A 15,738-nucleotide genomic window follows, 5' to 3' on the forward strand; every position below is an offset into this window, starting at 1 on the left:
TGCTAAGAGACCTTCTGCCCTCCTGAGTGTTATGAAGAGGGTGAGATGGAGGACAAGGGGCCCCCAAATACACAGGCAACCTGTGAACAGAACTAAGTAAGTGCGTCTTGGCTGTAAAGCCCTCTGTAAAGCCCAGTGTCTGTTACTAACAGAGGAGCACCACTTCTGACCTACCACTCTACCTCTGAAGTACTGGCAAAGCAAGGGACAGGAACACGGCACTTCACAACCAGAAAACTGGACATCAAAGGCAGGGCAGGGATCCTTGACGGACACGGTCAAGGAGCAGAGCGGAAGGGAGCATGGCAGAGCTGGGTTTGCAGGGTCCTGTCGCCTGGGCCCCACACTTACTTTGCCATCCCCTTTGGGGTTCAGATAAACCACATAATGTCCACCATGATTATCTCCACTGTGAACCAGGACAGCATGAAGAATATAATTTGCAGGGTCTTTAGGATCATTTTTTTGCAAAAACTCATCAAGTGGTAATTGTTCCGGAAACTCAAATCTATTAAGAAAAATTTTTTAAAGAAATTAAACATTCGTTTATACATTTGAAGGGAAGGCACTTTTGAAGTACTTCTGAGATAGCTTCCACTAATTAGAAAATCTGTTCATTGTTCTGTCAATGTAAAGTTGTGGCTAGATTTGAGAAAAATGCCTAAAAAGCACTAGAATTTGAACTAGTTCAAATCCAAGGGCTCACCATAACATTCAGTGTAGGGATAGTCTACACTGAACTTTCTAGGGTGTGGACAACCCTTCGGCATCAATCAGCAAGGCCAAGACGCAGACCACAGAGGTTACTGCCACCTGAGAGATGGGCCAAGGCTGCGGCTGGGAGCGAAGACGGGAACAGACTCCTCACGGCTGCCTTCTGCAGAAGCCCTTGGCTCTTGCTGGCTTCACAGCATTAGATTCAGGTGGTCAAATCTTGTCACCAGTGGTGACAGACAAAGTGCAGAAGAGCTGCAGGGAACCCAGGGGCTCCAACCCTTGGCTCTCACCCCCACCGCTGGGGAGCGGCAGCCCTATGTTGGCAAGTGCTGAGTTCCTAATGATGCCGAAAATGTGTGAAATCCCATAATTTTTAAAACACTAGACACGAATCTAATAAAAGTAAGGTGAGGATGGAATAAACCCCAATGTCTAGAGCCCGACAGGCAGCCCTCATCATGAGGCCACAGCAGGGCGAGCAAGTCGGGGGCAAAGCCTGGCAGGGCAAAGGGTCTGCTCATGGTGCCCTCAAGCCTGAAAGGTGACTGACCATCCGCCAGCCTGTACACAGGTTGGTGCTCAGACCAACCAGGGTAAGGACATAGTATCCTAAAGCAAACCCAGGGGCGTGCATGAGCACTCTCGCATCTGAGATCTTAATCTGAAAACCCCCTACTTTAGCATTCTTGAAAATTCTAGTACATTCTAGAAGTTAACCACTGAGATCACAAAATATCGCAAAACATACAAATCTGAGGTAACATTTATATTATGGAAAAAATCCAATTTATTAGAAAAGCTGGTGAAGTCAAACTCTATCAAACAGAAATAATTCACAGACTGTCCTCATAGACTTCAACTTGCCCAACAGGGAACTGGGGTTAGGGGAGGTGTCCAGTTGGGAACCAGCAGCCCACAGCTTCTCCTACTGAGATCACCCCGACCCTTACAGCTCTCCGGGGACCTGAGGGAGGGGAGGAGAGGAGCAGAAGAGCCCTGGATGAGCTGCACACAGACCACAGCACCTCCACGCTGCGCCCTTGGCATTACCTGTCATTGATCTTGATGTTTTGGTCCGTCTGAGGGTCATACATGAATCTCATCAGCTGTAGGTGTAACACTGGTGGCAATGTCAGGAATTTCACACCTTTTTCTGCTTCCTGAACATTGAGAAGAAACACAAACTTAGTTCATCTCTTTTTCTTTTCAGTACCGGGACACTCAACCCCAGAGCCACACCTCCTGGTCCCTGATCTTCTTTATTTTGATAGAGGTCTCTCTCACTACGTTGCTGAGGCTGGCCTCAAGCTGTGATCCTCCTGTCTGAGCCTCCCAAGTCACCAAGATCATAGGTGTGTGCCACCGCACCTGCTCACCTCTCGTCTTTCTTGAAGCAGTGAAAGTTAATACAATTTCAGCACAACTGAATGTGTCTGGGGACTCTGGATGGGCAAAGGCAGGAAAGTTACAGTGTCTCTGCCATTTAAATCACACCACACCAGCATCTGTGTGGGAGACTAAGTAAAGGGGAGGGGTTAAGTCAATGACATCATTTGCAGCCATATTTAACTGGCTTAAACTCGTCGGGAAAAATCAAAGAAAAAACACTCCTTGGCAAATTACAAAGTTGGTGATTACAGTTGTGTCCGACTGGGCATGTAGTGGAAGCCGAGACGAGAACAAGCACAGATGAGCATGGCTGCCACCACCAGCAAACAGCCTGTGCGCCCCGGATCCCCTCACCAGGTCCTGTCAGAGCTCAGTCAGAGCCTACTGCTCAGTCCCACTAACCAGTACCCCTCTCCCCGGTGCCAGCCTCTGTGCTACTGGACACTTGCATGCACCCCCGTATTCTAGGTAGGGTCTCCTCTAAAGGGACATGTGACCTCTATGCTCTTGGCCTCCATCGGCCAGCTATCTGTCCCTCATCAAAATAAGGCCTTGCGAACCTCAGCCACCGTGAGCACTTATGTGCCTGATTCATGGGTGTACTTCCAATAAAGGCCAGAGACTTGGAAGAACTGGGGGAGCTCCACAAAACATACCTATTTGGCAACTTTCTTTAGTATGCCTGAGAATGCTTAGGAAGACATGGTTACCTCTGCAAAGAAAAACCCAAATACCCAGGAACCAGGGCCACACTACAGGACGACACTGAAGACAAAAACATCCTCTCCACCACTAGACAGGCCAAGCCTAGGACGCACTGCTCACCTAGACCCCAAACCCCCAAGAACCCAGAGAGCAATTCTTGTGAGTGAACAGAAATGTTTCCTAGCACACTTGAATGAGAAAGCTCTAATTAAGACCTGCAAAGAGACCTGATCTAACCCACGCCCTGATTCCTCTGACCTAGCAGAATAGTGGGCACACTGCCTACTAGAGAACAGGTACACTGGCACCATGAGCCGTGCATTGACAGCTTAGTCAGCACAGGCCAATCTGCAAAGCTGTCATAAGAAATTGCCTGAGTCAATGAGTCCAGGTTAGGAGGCTGCAAAATCAGAACCTGGGCCATCGGGTTGCTGGATCGAGTAGACCAGCAACCACTGCCCAGGTCACCTCGTTAGACCATAGAATGGTCACTTGTTCAAGAGGCTCAGTGCTCTGCTAGATGCGCAGAGTGTCCCCTGCTAGGGAATGCACTCCCGACCCTAGAAGTTGTAGCCCTCAAAACTAACTACACTTAAAAAAAAAAAAAAAAGTGTGAATAACTAAAAGGAGTCAAGTAACTAACTAAAGAAACTTTATGCGTGACCACGAAAAACCGAAGAAAACCTCTAGCAACGAACACAATAGACAAGAGAAAACGTCTCCCAACCCCACGGCGATCCTCCAACCTGCAGGGCAGCCGAGCTCAGCTTGGACACTGCTGCACTTGAGATCCCTGCTACTGCCCACCCCGACCCTGACCCCTTCAACTCTGGCCTCTAAGCCCAGCACCGCACAGCAAGGCACAGGCAGACTCTTCACTGGTGACTGAGCAGAGGACACAAGGAAGGCTGCAACAGGACACAAGTGGACACCCACGTTACCTGCAGGCCGTGCTCCCCGGCATCGTATTTATTGTCACCGTCTAGTTGTTCTACTGCCACATAATCCACAAATGACTCAAATACTTTAAAGAGAGAGAGAAATAGGTCAACCCATGTGATCACTGAGACTATCTGTAACAGAACCAACCCAGCGCAGATTATAAACATGAGTGCATCTAGAACAATCTGGAAACCAACTGTAGTAACGAGCACCCTCTGCTACATCTGTGCTGAGCTTGCCACACTGCCAGCTTCGCTGGCTCCAAGGACACTGAGGGACTCCTCCAGAGTGGCTCAAGTGGCAGCACTGCAGGGTCAAGGCCTATTAAAGGTATAGTTGAGGTTGCACAGGGTGGAGGGGAGGGACAAAAACTGGGCGAGAGGCAGCACATCTAAAGGTGGTCAGTGGCTTGGAGACGCAGAAACCTAGGGCTCAGCTGGACCTGCAAAAGGTGGGGTCAGCCTGCTGGCCCAACACTCACCTGTTACAGGGGCTCACAGACAGAAAAGGCAACAGGACCAGGCAAGAGGACGTCAAGAAAAGTGATGACAGACACAACGGGTGTCACCAAAACCAAGAAGTTTTGTTGAAGAAATGGCAATAAGAGTGACAGGCCAGCAGCATGCTGGGGGAGGGCTTCTGCTCTGGTCTGAGGGCCACAGAGCTGGACCACAATGGCACCAGCAGTTCACACCTGCGGGGGACAGGCAGTGCTTCCCTCGGAGGAGGGACAGGAATCAGATCCCAGGACAGCCAGCTCACTGTGGACGTCCCCCAGACTGCTGCGAGAAGAGGAGGGAAGCCAGACAGAGGTTTGCATCCACTGGGCCCTGAGGACAGGCAAGAGAACAGGAGGAGCCAAGGTGGTGGAATCCGAGGCAGAGCACTGCAGAGATGGGCTGGGAGAACCATCGGCGAATCGGGTGAGGACATTATCAGGGGCCCCAGGGAAGACAAAGATCAGGGAGGACAGGCCTCTGAACTCATGATGAAGAAGTGCTCCCACCAGCTACAGTGGGGAACCTCCTGACCGTGGAGACTCAGCAGAAGATTCACAGATCAACCCTCAACAGCACCTGCGATGCTCCCACCTAATAAGGCTGGAAAACGGGGCTGGAGAGAAGGAGACCATTTACAAACGACCTCATTGTCCTCAGCATGCCCGTCACCCAGGAAGCGAAGCCCAAGTTTGCAGAAGCTGCAGCCGCAGTCCAGCTGAGAGCCAAAACCATCCTAGAGAAGGACAGCCAGAAACCAGGGACAACAGCAGGTGAGGACATCAGGACAGTTACAAACTGCAGCCCCTACCTTAAGGGAAGCACAGAGGCAAGCACAGGTGGTGTGAAGAAGAGACTTGGAATATTCCTATAAAAGGATCCAAATAAAACCTCTTGGATATGAAAATAATAACAGGATGAGATCAACAGCAGAAGGAAGACTGGGGAGGTGGAGGACAAAGCAATGGAGCTGACCCATGGAGTGAGCTGGGCAGCAGGAGGGTGGGGAGCACAGAACCTGTGACTAGCGGCCAAGATGCTTTCCAAATTTGATGAAAACTATAAACCCACAGATCCAAGACATTTAGTGAACACCAAGCTGCAGAACGTGGAGAAACTACACCAGAGCTCAGTGTGATTCATACCCAGGCAGCTTAAGACCTACGATAAAGGGAAAACCAAAAGCACTGGGCTTTTTTGAGGGACACTCTGACAGAGGGACAAAGGGTGACATAAGCCCTCCTCGAAATGATGCACACAAGAAGACAGCAGAACACTGGAAGAAGGATGGTAGCCCAGCAGTCTGAGACAGGGAGAGGAAGGCTCGGGACACCTGTAGGAGGAACGCCTGACAGGGAGCCAGAGTGCCCCACCAGAAGGGAAAGCCTCCGAAGCTGTGAATGAAGACCTAGTCAAAAGGACAGGAGTCAAAACAGAATAGGAACTGGGAAGCCACATGAAAATAGATAAAGTACCCCAAACAAGTCTCTTACCCCCCAAAAAACAAGTCTCCCCCCCCTAAATCATTAAAAGGCATTTGAAAAAGACACCAATACAGACCTTCAAGGAAATACGAACCACATATGACCCCACAGATCCAAGAAGAAATCCCATACCTGCTGAGAAGGCAGGCAGGGGAAGTGTCTGTCCTGCACCTAGCACCTCAACCGGAGAAACAGATTCCAGAAAAGAGTTTGTGGTACAACCCTAAAATGTAACACTATAAACAATGAAAATGATCAAGCTATCACTATTTACAACATGACTATCTCATAAATATAATGTTGGACCAAAGAAATCAGAAAAGGTGACACTGTGCTACATGATTCCCTTTAAATCATCATCTAGAACATGCAAAGTTATCCCGAGTTATTAGAAGCCCAGATGTTGAGGGTACTGGAGAGGGGAGCTGGGGACTGGGCTGGTCTGGGGCAGAGTTCAGGGTGTGCGCGGGGGAGGGGGGGGGCTATCCACCCATCGCACTGCACACTTAAAAAAACAAGGTGTGTAAACGAGACATTAAACCAAAATAGAAATAATCAAAAGCACATGCCTTTTTGCACATGACACTTACTGTTTTTCTTTCCTTTTATACTTAGCTGGATATCATAATAATCTTCTCTTCTGTCAGATCGATAGTCCACCTCTTTGCACTGGATATACGACTGCAGTAAGCAAAAGGGGGCCTCATTAACAGCCAAATCTGCACTGAAATTTTTAAAAACCATTCTTTAAGCTAAAGTTCACATACCACCATTTTGCCTCGGAATAATTTTGGAATGGTGCCTTCCACACACGTGCCTTTCATCTTATTCTCCACATTATCAAGCAACTGAAAGAGAAGAGGTGAGCTTTTAAAATGATGTTCTCACTTCAGTAAGATACAGTAATTTAATACTCGGAAATGTCAACGGTCAAGGAAATTCTAGACTATTACGACCTTTGGCATGCAATTATCAAAAACATACAAAATCTTCCTTCTTGGTTGGATTTTTACAAAAATATCTACATGCAACAGTTGAGGTTAACCTTTTATACAGCCTTTGGAATGAATTAGTAATCTGTAGTGCCTTTAAAAGCATTTTTAATATTCATTTTACCTCTGTGGAAAAGCATGTAAATTGATCACTAAACTTAACTCGTAATGGTCCACACCAAGAGATTAATGAGTTGAGCCTGTCAACAGGATTGACTGGTTTGTCCATGGATATTTAATGAACTGGATTCAATCCAGCTAGTGCTGCAAAAAAGAAAACACACCTTGCCCAGCCAATCACCTTGAACATCCATGTTGTGTGTGTGTGTGTGTGTGTGTCTTTTATCACAACTGGAAGGATAAGGATCTGCTACTGCCTAATGAGGTTGGGGAGAAATGACAGTGCGTGGAGGTCGGCACCACTGAGAATGGGGTGCTCCAGGGTCTGGATGGCAGAGCAGCACCCAAGTCACCAAGCGGCAGCGGTTGAGGACCACTAACACCACCCCATCATTCAGTCCGGCTCTCTGCTCGTGGGTGCACACCAGTCTGCCAAGTCAAAAGCCTACGACTGTTTACACTCTAACTTCCCCTAACACCTTACCTCCAAAGAGCTAATCAAACAGCTCTCTCCAGCATTTAAAACTAGACAGATGCTTCCTTCTCGTTCTAGCCTGGGTTTGTCCTGAACAAAGATGGGTGTTGTCTGAATGCGGGCTGAGGTTGTACTGGGTCAACTGCTCCTGACAGTGCTTCACAGTTAATGTAGGACTGTACAATTAGTGCTGGACACTTACCACTCGACAGAGCTCTTGAACATCGTGTTGCATGAAGCTATCTAAAGTTTCCCACCTTTCAAAGACAAAACAGACATCTATATTTGAAATGAGCAAATTAAACAGCAACTTAGATTTTAAAACTCAACTGAATAATCAGCCGTTATTCTCCAGTTAATGTTTTATGAAGATTATTTTGCAGGTTCTATAATTCAAAGACAGGAACATTTACACGTGTTTCAGCTTGGGCTTGGAAGCTGTGCTGCCAGGGAAGGTAGGTTACAAGCAAGTGTACAGACATTTGAAAGCTACAGATGTTGAAGATGAGACAAAAATACAAAGATTAAAAGCACCAGCCTCCCTGGCTTAGCCCACCCCCCCGCCCGCCTCACTCGCCCCTCACCAAGCAAGCAGACCCGGGGCAGGCTCTGGTACATACCCAAATGACTTTGTTAGCTTTTTTGTTCCTACGGGCTTATCACTGTGCTGTAATTCATAGAATACTCTTTGTAAAGCTAAAGGGACGCTTTTCGAGGAATCGTCGCCCTCCGTTGGCATCATGTACACAGCCTGAAAGAATTGGTTCAGAATCAGAATTCTATTTCATGTAAAAGTATCAATTCTAATATCACAATGGGTGACTGCTAAGGTTTTTATCTATCCCCAAACAGGTGAGAGAGTCTGGAGTCATGAATGTCTTTAAGAGACAATCTAGGAAAACACAAGGTAAAAAAAAAAAAGGTTTTTGTTAATTACTTATGGCAGACCACACAATAAGACCCACATTCACTCCACATTTCTTAAAGTGATGTTTTAAATTTACCATTACTCATGAATAAAAGATTTGAAAAACTTCAATAACACTGGAATTACCCCACTTAGCTCTCTCCCAACAGAACCCCCGCCCAGCAGCATGTGGAAGGCGCGTGCAGACAACGAGGAGGCTCATCAAATAGCCAACAACACTGTCCGCCCGCAGCTGGACGGCTTCAGAGTTCCCAAGTCCTCAAAATTCACCTACCATGCATTAGATCCTGAGTGTGGATTCTTACAGTGTTTACAAAAACAAGATGCATCCCTAAAAAGTGAATATCAGACTAGAGCCAATAATCAACTCAATTTTGAAACAAAAACTTCAATTGTTGCCACTAATGAATGGCTTTCCTGTTTAATTTTTATATTTGTTATTTCCAGCACAATTAAAGTTATAAAATTATGCTGCCAACCACCCAAGTTAGCTTAAGACAGCCGGTGTCTAGGCACAAGGGAATGACAAGCCCCAGCCCAGCCAGGGCTCCCTGTGGAGAGTGCAGGGGCACGCAGCACGGTGAGGGACAGGAACGTCTGCTGGGGACTCTGACCCTTGACACACCTGACAGAGTAGGTGAAAGGTGGGAGAGAGAAATACTATTAATTTACCTTTCGTAGTTGATTTGTGAAAAATAAAGTCTGCAGAAGGCTGTTCATGTAACAAGTCGCTCCCTGATTCTTTAAACCGACATAGCCCGTGTGCTTCTTTGAGTCCCACCTGAAAGACCAGGCAAGCTTGAGGGTGGCTGCGTGGAGGTGGCTGCGCTCTGCGACGCGCGTGCGGCGGCTGGCTGGGTGTTGGGTGACAGGCCCCGGCTGCGTGCCATGGCCTCTTCTCTACCACCTGACGGAACAGGGTCCACACCTCTCCTCACCAGGCCCAGGGCACGAAGGACACTCTGGCCTCAGTCCTTACACAGCTCCCCTTCAAAGGCCACCAGTTCATTTCTGTGACTGTGTCAATTCGATCCCAGATTTCATATAGCATTGGTCACATCTGCTGACAGTTCATACACTGCTGTGTGTGTGCACCTGTGTCACTGGGGACTGTACCCAGGACACATGCTAGGCAGGTACACTGCCACTAAGCCATCTTCTGGCCCTTTAGAAATTTCTAGACAGGGTCTTGCTAAGTTGCCAGGGATGGCCTGAAACTCAAGAGCCTCTGAGCCCAAGGCAATGCTGTTATTGATCAAGATCAGTACTCAAAGATACTGAAAACACCCCACATACTCCTTTCAATGTGCCTGCCTCGCAGAGCAGTTTTATCCTGCACACCTTATACATATCACATATATACTCGGCAAGATGGGAACGGCCCCAACCCACCTTTCCTGTAATGGATCATGTAGGAAGGAAACAGACAGGAATTTACACAGAGCTGCTCCCCTCATTTTATTATTTTGGTGGCTGGCTAGGAAAGGTAGATTCTGAGGTGTCTCACTCCACCCCGATGTCTGACAGGGAGCCAGAGAATGCCACCTGGGAGCAGAGCAAGCCTCTCCCCTCCACCCCAATTCCCTCTGCACACACAGAAATCGCCAGGGAGCAGGACGGCTGTGGGACAGCAACGGCCCCAGCTGGAGCTTCCCACTCCCCACCACTTGAACTGTCAGCAGTGCCTGCTTCTCTCTGCCTTGCTCAAGGACCTCACAGCCAGTTATCATGTCCCTGCCACCCTCGAAATAAAAGGCACAGCTCCTCTATAGTGGGTGTTTACATGCAGCCTTGGACTCCTCTACTAGATCCGTCTGCAAAGGTCTTCCAGATCTAAAAACATGGCTGTCTTGCTGACCACAATTACATTCCTAGTGCCCAGCAGTGAATGATGGGAAGGAACTGCCCAGTGAATCTGCCAGGTGGTAAACGAGGCATCTCTGTCGTGTGCTGAGGTGCAGAGGGGAGAACAACACATGCTACTGCTTCCTTCAGTTCAGCACAAAGGTATTTTTAACAGCACCCATTCAAAACTTACGCAACTCCATGGGGAGCATCCGCCTGCACAAAGACTTCAAAAGTGACTTTGTCATCATCTATAAATCCTTTCTCAGGATCAGTCACTTCCTATAAAAGATAAATAAGAATATCCAACTTTCATAAGAACACACAAATCGTCACTTCATTCCAAAAGGACAATATTCCTTGTGTCCTGTACTTAACAGATTAAATATTACTTTTTTAACACCCCAATTTTGCTTCCAGTTTAAAAGTGCTTTGAGTTGGTTTTAAACAGTGGTCTGTGAACAAAACCTTCAGGAGCCATCCCAGAGGTACTAGGTCTCAGTGGCACAGCATGGACGGAGCCACAGTGTCCACCCACTACAGCAGGACTTCAGAGGTTCTGGACTCAGGCTAGAGAGTAACATTCAGCAGTAATGAGTTACTTAGAAGCAAGAACATTCTAAAAAACATTACACTGGTCACCACCTCTACCAAAATGAGCCAAAATGAACTAACTTGAAAAATCTAACAACTCTATACTAGCTCGACCCAAGACAGGCCCACAGAGCAACATGTCTGATGAAGGGACTTCCGCCCATCAGAAGGAGCCTCCAGGTGTGCTCAGGAGTGGAGACCTGAATGCAGATGGTGTGCCAGCAGCTAAGGCCAGAAATCAAATAGATTTCACAGATACCTGCCCAACCCACAAAGCAAAAATTTCACTCGAAGATGCTATAGGAGGAAGTAAGAATTAATTAAAGCACTAGTGGAATAAGCAATAATGCTCAGAGAATTCAGACTAAATACTCTGTTACTTACACTCCAGGCCATAAAATTGGAAAATCCCCAATCGTTTTCCTTGTGGAAGAACAAATGGCTAATGCGGCGACTGAAGGACTTTTCGTCATCTCTGTAATTGATGATCTTCAGCACTGCCTGGGCGTGGCAAGACCATGACCTGTTCAGAGAGACAACCTGCGCCTCAGCTGACGCTCAGCTGACGTCTGCCATACTTAGACACTAACCCAGCACAGGGAATGCCTTCTCTCGTTTGGGTGGGGAAAGGCTCATTTACCTCCTAAAAGTGGGGAGGGCTTAAGGGTGTCCTTGTAGAGTCTGAAATGACTTAACTCATTTATTTTTTAGTTCCTAAAATACTTGAAGCCAGTATTTTTAAACTGCTTCTACAAAATACAAGTTTCTGAACTTTACACAGTGGTCTTGGATTTTGTTAAAGCCTGTGACTGGTCTGGGGCACAGCTCAGCAGTAGAGCACTGCTGCATGCCAGGCCCCGGGTTCCTTCAGCTGACAAGATTAAAGAAACAAACAACAACAAAAAAAAAGATAATGACCTCTTAGTAGAGAATGATTGTATACAAAGAATAAAAATACACTGCACTGGAGTGGCTCAGTGAGGCTCAGTTCATATGAGTTCATGGGTTCAGTTCCCAGAAGTGAAAAATTGGGGGAAAAGAAAAGAGCGTATGCCCACGTGTACATCTGGACCCATCGACAGGAGGCATCCCCAGCACCACTCCTGCGTGCTGCCTCCCCGCCCGCTCTCCGGCACACCTTCCCAGGTGCCAGGAAGGGCTGGTGCTCTGGCTGCCTGCTGGGCTGCACAGGGAGCTGCACCGGCTCCCAGTTGTACAGGCCTGCCCAGACAGCCAGGAACTCTGCGAGCAGGGACAGGGGTCACAGTGATGGCCCACACATGGACTGAGGTGTGGAGCAGACCACAAAGGGGCTCAGGATCCAACGTTTAGAAAACAAAACGGTTCACCACCTTACAGCCACTAAAGAAAGGGCTCACCACTGAGTGGGGCTTTCTCTGTGAAAACTGCCACTGATCTCTGAAATATGGACTTTTAAAAAATTTTATACTGGGGATTGAACGCAGGGGTACTTACCCACTGAGCCACATTCCCAATTCTTTAATTAAGATAGCTATCACTACTAAGTTACCTAGGGTCTTGCTGAGCTGCTTAGGTCCTTGCTAAGTTGCTGAGGCTGGCTTTGAACTTGCAAGCCTCCTGCCTCAGCCTCCCCGGATACTGGGATTACAGGCGTGCGCCACTGCACCCAGCTATGATATGCTTTTTAAAGCAAATGGAAGGACAGTGCTGTTCAGATGGGTATTTCTGCTTCCTCAGGTTGCTTATAAGATATGGAGAGCTTAGTTCTTGAAACTACCATATAGGCCAAAAACTACAGACAAGAACAAGTCCAGCCCAAATCTCATAGGATCATATCATAATGCCAAAGAGAAGAAAAGCTTTAACCTATACACAGGCTCTGGCTGGGATCAAATACCAGGCTTGCGCCTGCTAGGTAAGCACTCTATCACGAGTACGCCCCAGCCCAGCTGGGAAGGGAGAAAAGGAGCTGTGCTCCTGGGGACATGCATGTACAGCACAGCGAGAGTCAGTGCTCCCTGGGCCCAGGTCTGGGGGTGGAGCAAGACTCAGGCAGATGAGGGCCGAGGAAGCAGCTTCCAGAAGACAAACCCGCACTCCCTTCAACAGACTGTCAGCAGCCTTTTGCTAAAAGTTTAACAGTTGACAGTTATTGATACCAAGGGGAGATTCGTAAACTTCTGAGATCAAATTAATGGGTAGGCAGTTGAGAATACTCATAAAAATGTGAAGCCTCTTATCTTCATTTTCATGTAAACAGGACCACAAGATTCCTCTCAACCTAAGGCATTCTATAACATAACTACTTAAGGTTTTAATGTGTACTTTCTGAATAATCCACAGGATTAGCCTATCTATCTCTCAACGAAGGGGAAGTGTGGTCCTGAATGCAAGCTGCTCTCAGGCAGCTGCAGCAAGCACAGGGCGAAGCTGGGTGTCAGCTAGTCTGGATGGCCCCGATTCCACGGGCTGCAGATTTTAAACACACAAACTTCAGTTTTTATTTGCAAGTAAAAAATATACTTTTCTAGTTTGGAAAATACGTACCAGTGATTTTTAAAGAGAGAAGTGTTTATTCTAATTTAAAAGCAAAGGGCTGTGTGGAAGCAGCAAGGAAATTGGAAATGGAAATCGAGGAAGGTTGATTGAATTTGGCTTCCAATAATGTAATAACTATTTGTGGATTTGTAGTTGCATCATTTAAACTCTTACGTGGAATCAGATTCAGCATTGCACTGGAGAAAGAATCCTACGCTTTTTTGGTGTGGTCTGTCTGGATAAAAGCGTGGCATCACCATAATCTTCCATGGCAGATTTCGCACAAAACACGGAGGGCTAAGGACCGACTCACTCAGTCTGCTGAAGCGCTCGACAGTGAACTGAAAGGTTGCCTCGGAGCGCCAACTGGTGTCTGCAAGAAAACACGCCATCAATCACGGAGCCCGTGCATTAACTGCAAGCACTAGCACGCGCTTGGCACGGACTGCTCTATGCAATCTCCATCTATCGACTAAACCCGAGAGCATGGTTTCCATTTATCAGACAGCTAGGACTGAAAGGCGACCGCCTCTGTTGGGTGAATCCTTGCTACCTCAGAGGGCTAACCACGCTCGCCTTGCCTCTTACTCAACAGTTCAGTGTGGCACAACGTGGTCTCCTACATCTTCATTCCCAAGCATCCCGGTCACTGAACGGGTGGAAAGACCTCGGAGGGAAAGGGCAAGACGACTACATAACTGGCCAAGGACAGGGCTTATGGAGAGACGTGGGCCTCAGGTGGAGGGTGGAACGTGGCTGGACACTGGCAAGTAAGGACCCGGGAGGGGTCGCCAGCGCCCTGCTGCGCAGCCCTGCTCGAGGCAAGACCCGTCCAGTCAGCCTGACACTGCTCCGTTACCTCACAGTGTCAGTGAAATGCTACCCTGGATTCCTATGGGAATAACTGATAGGATAAGAAAGTAGTGCTCTCCCTTCAACACGAATGGAGGCCATCATTAAATGTTAACAAGACTGACGACTCATTTAAGGACTTAAAATTCTGTTGAACAGTCCACCTTTTACTGATCATCTGCATGCCACTGCAGGCCACAGGCCCATTCGCTGAGAAGAGTCTGGCAGTGTCTTACTGTTGGCTTCTCACACTACTCTGCGACTGTCATCCCATGGCCACTGCCAAGTCTGTTACTGACCAACACTCAGGAAATAGAGTAACTGCTGCAAAAGGCCGAATGGCTACAGATGGCTCTGAATGCTTTCATTTTCTGTGCCTCTCGTTGTAGAGAGCAAACAGGTGGCCAATTGACAAGAACTGAGGGCCCACGCACCACCAAACAGGCAGGCCGGAAGGTTCTTCCTGGCTCAGGACCAAATGCAACACCCCTGACCCCCAGGGGCACAAGGCACAAATAAGACTGTGGGCTTGGTGGGAAAGCATGTTACTAAGGCCCCACTGTCACCTGACCACCTCAGACCTCTGAAGGCCATCGTGATGACCCCATGACCCATCAATCTTCAAACTGTACTCACGCACTGAGTTCTCAGGATCGGCCACGTCTCTGTTCACAGAAATTGCTCAAAGTTTGCAACTAACTGCATTTGTTCTTAAGAAAACATGTCCATCAGCCCTCACGAGAGAGTATTCTTTACCAAAGAAATAAAAGCCCAAAGTCTTGGTGACAGTTAGTTAGTACTTTTACCTTCTTCCCGGGTTCTGTGGTGCTCTGCGTGTCCCTGCTCCAGGGCTTAGAGCAGGGGTACACTTCAGAAGAGCAGATCAAAGAGGGGGTTTCATCTAAGAGATGAATGACTGATTCCAGCCTGCGCAAATGGGGTGCTCCCCCGCCTCCTTTAGGAATAAGTCAGCGAAAAGGAAGAAGCTGGCGGGAGACGCTGATATCTTAAATTGCAGAAGCCAATAAAATCAGACTGTCAGCAGGCCTGCTCTACAGACCCCTGGACCAACTGCCCCGAGAACCTGGAAACCACCACAGGACTTCTGGCCTCTCTGCTGGAAGGCTGTGCTGTTCTTCTAACTCATCTATTTTGTATAATTCAGCCTTGTAGGATTATATTCAATGCACACAATTTACACATGGTATAAATGCTTTTAAAAATTCTCCCACCCACACATTGAATTCCTGAATCATTTTATAATATTAAATAAACAGAGGTGAAACTCAACATGATGCCAAGTCTACTAGATGCTGGGTGCTCCTCTGTGTCCCTCAGCCCAGCACTGCCAGGCAAAGGTGCTGAGACCACTTTATTATGTGACACGCTAGATTTAACCCTCACACTCAAGGCACACTTCTAGAATAGACGTACTTTCACAAAACAGGCCAATGAGGGAAGTTTAGCATGAAACCATGTGAATTAAAATTTTCAGAGCTGGGGATACATTTTAATGGCAGAGCACTTGCTTAGCTTAGGAGTGGTCCTGGGCTCAACCTCTAATGCTAAAAAAGAAAGAAAAAAATCACCTCCCCAGCTCTAAACTCTGTGCTAATAGAATTAAATTTATATTAAATGCCAAACAAAAGAACTATGAAAATGAGACACAGTCTTAAAA

General features: G+C 47.5%; 1 protein-coding gene across 2 annotated transcripts in view; it reads right to left on the bottom strand.

Annotated features, from left to right (window-relative positions):
* The window catches only part of Usp7 (ubiquitin specific peptidase 7), a 56,487-nt gene that overhangs the window by 11,951 nt on the left and 28,798 nt on the right, over positions 1-15,738 (bottom strand). For both annotated transcript variants that reach the window (XM_071605572.1, XM_027940980.2), the window contains exons 3-13: positions 13,383-13,581; positions 11,073-11,211; positions 10,288-10,376; positions 8,922-9,030; positions 7,942-8,072; positions 7,524-7,578; positions 6,502-6,582; positions 6,325-6,415; positions 3,753-3,835; positions 1,768-1,877; positions 352-508 (exon numbers count right to left, since the gene is read on the bottom strand). In XM_071605572.1, coding sequence (XP_071461673.1) covers positions 352-508; positions 1,768-1,877; positions 3,753-3,835; positions 6,325-6,415; positions 6,502-6,582; positions 7,524-7,578; positions 7,942-8,072; positions 8,922-9,030; positions 10,288-10,376; positions 11,073-11,211; positions 13,383-13,581 — 1,244 coding nt within the window. The remainder of the gene's footprint in view (positions 1-351; positions 509-1,767; positions 1,878-3,752; positions 3,836-6,324; positions 6,416-6,501; positions 6,583-7,523; positions 7,579-7,941; positions 8,073-8,921; positions 9,031-10,287; positions 10,377-11,072; positions 11,212-13,382; positions 13,582-15,738) is intronic.

This window comes from Marmota flaviventris, chromosome 19, assembly GCF_047511675.1.
Source record: "Marmota flaviventris isolate mMarFla1 chromosome 19, mMarFla1.hap1, whole genome shotgun sequence".
Lineage (NCBI taxonomy): Eukaryota > Metazoa > Chordata > Mammalia > Rodentia > Sciuridae > Marmota > Marmota flaviventris.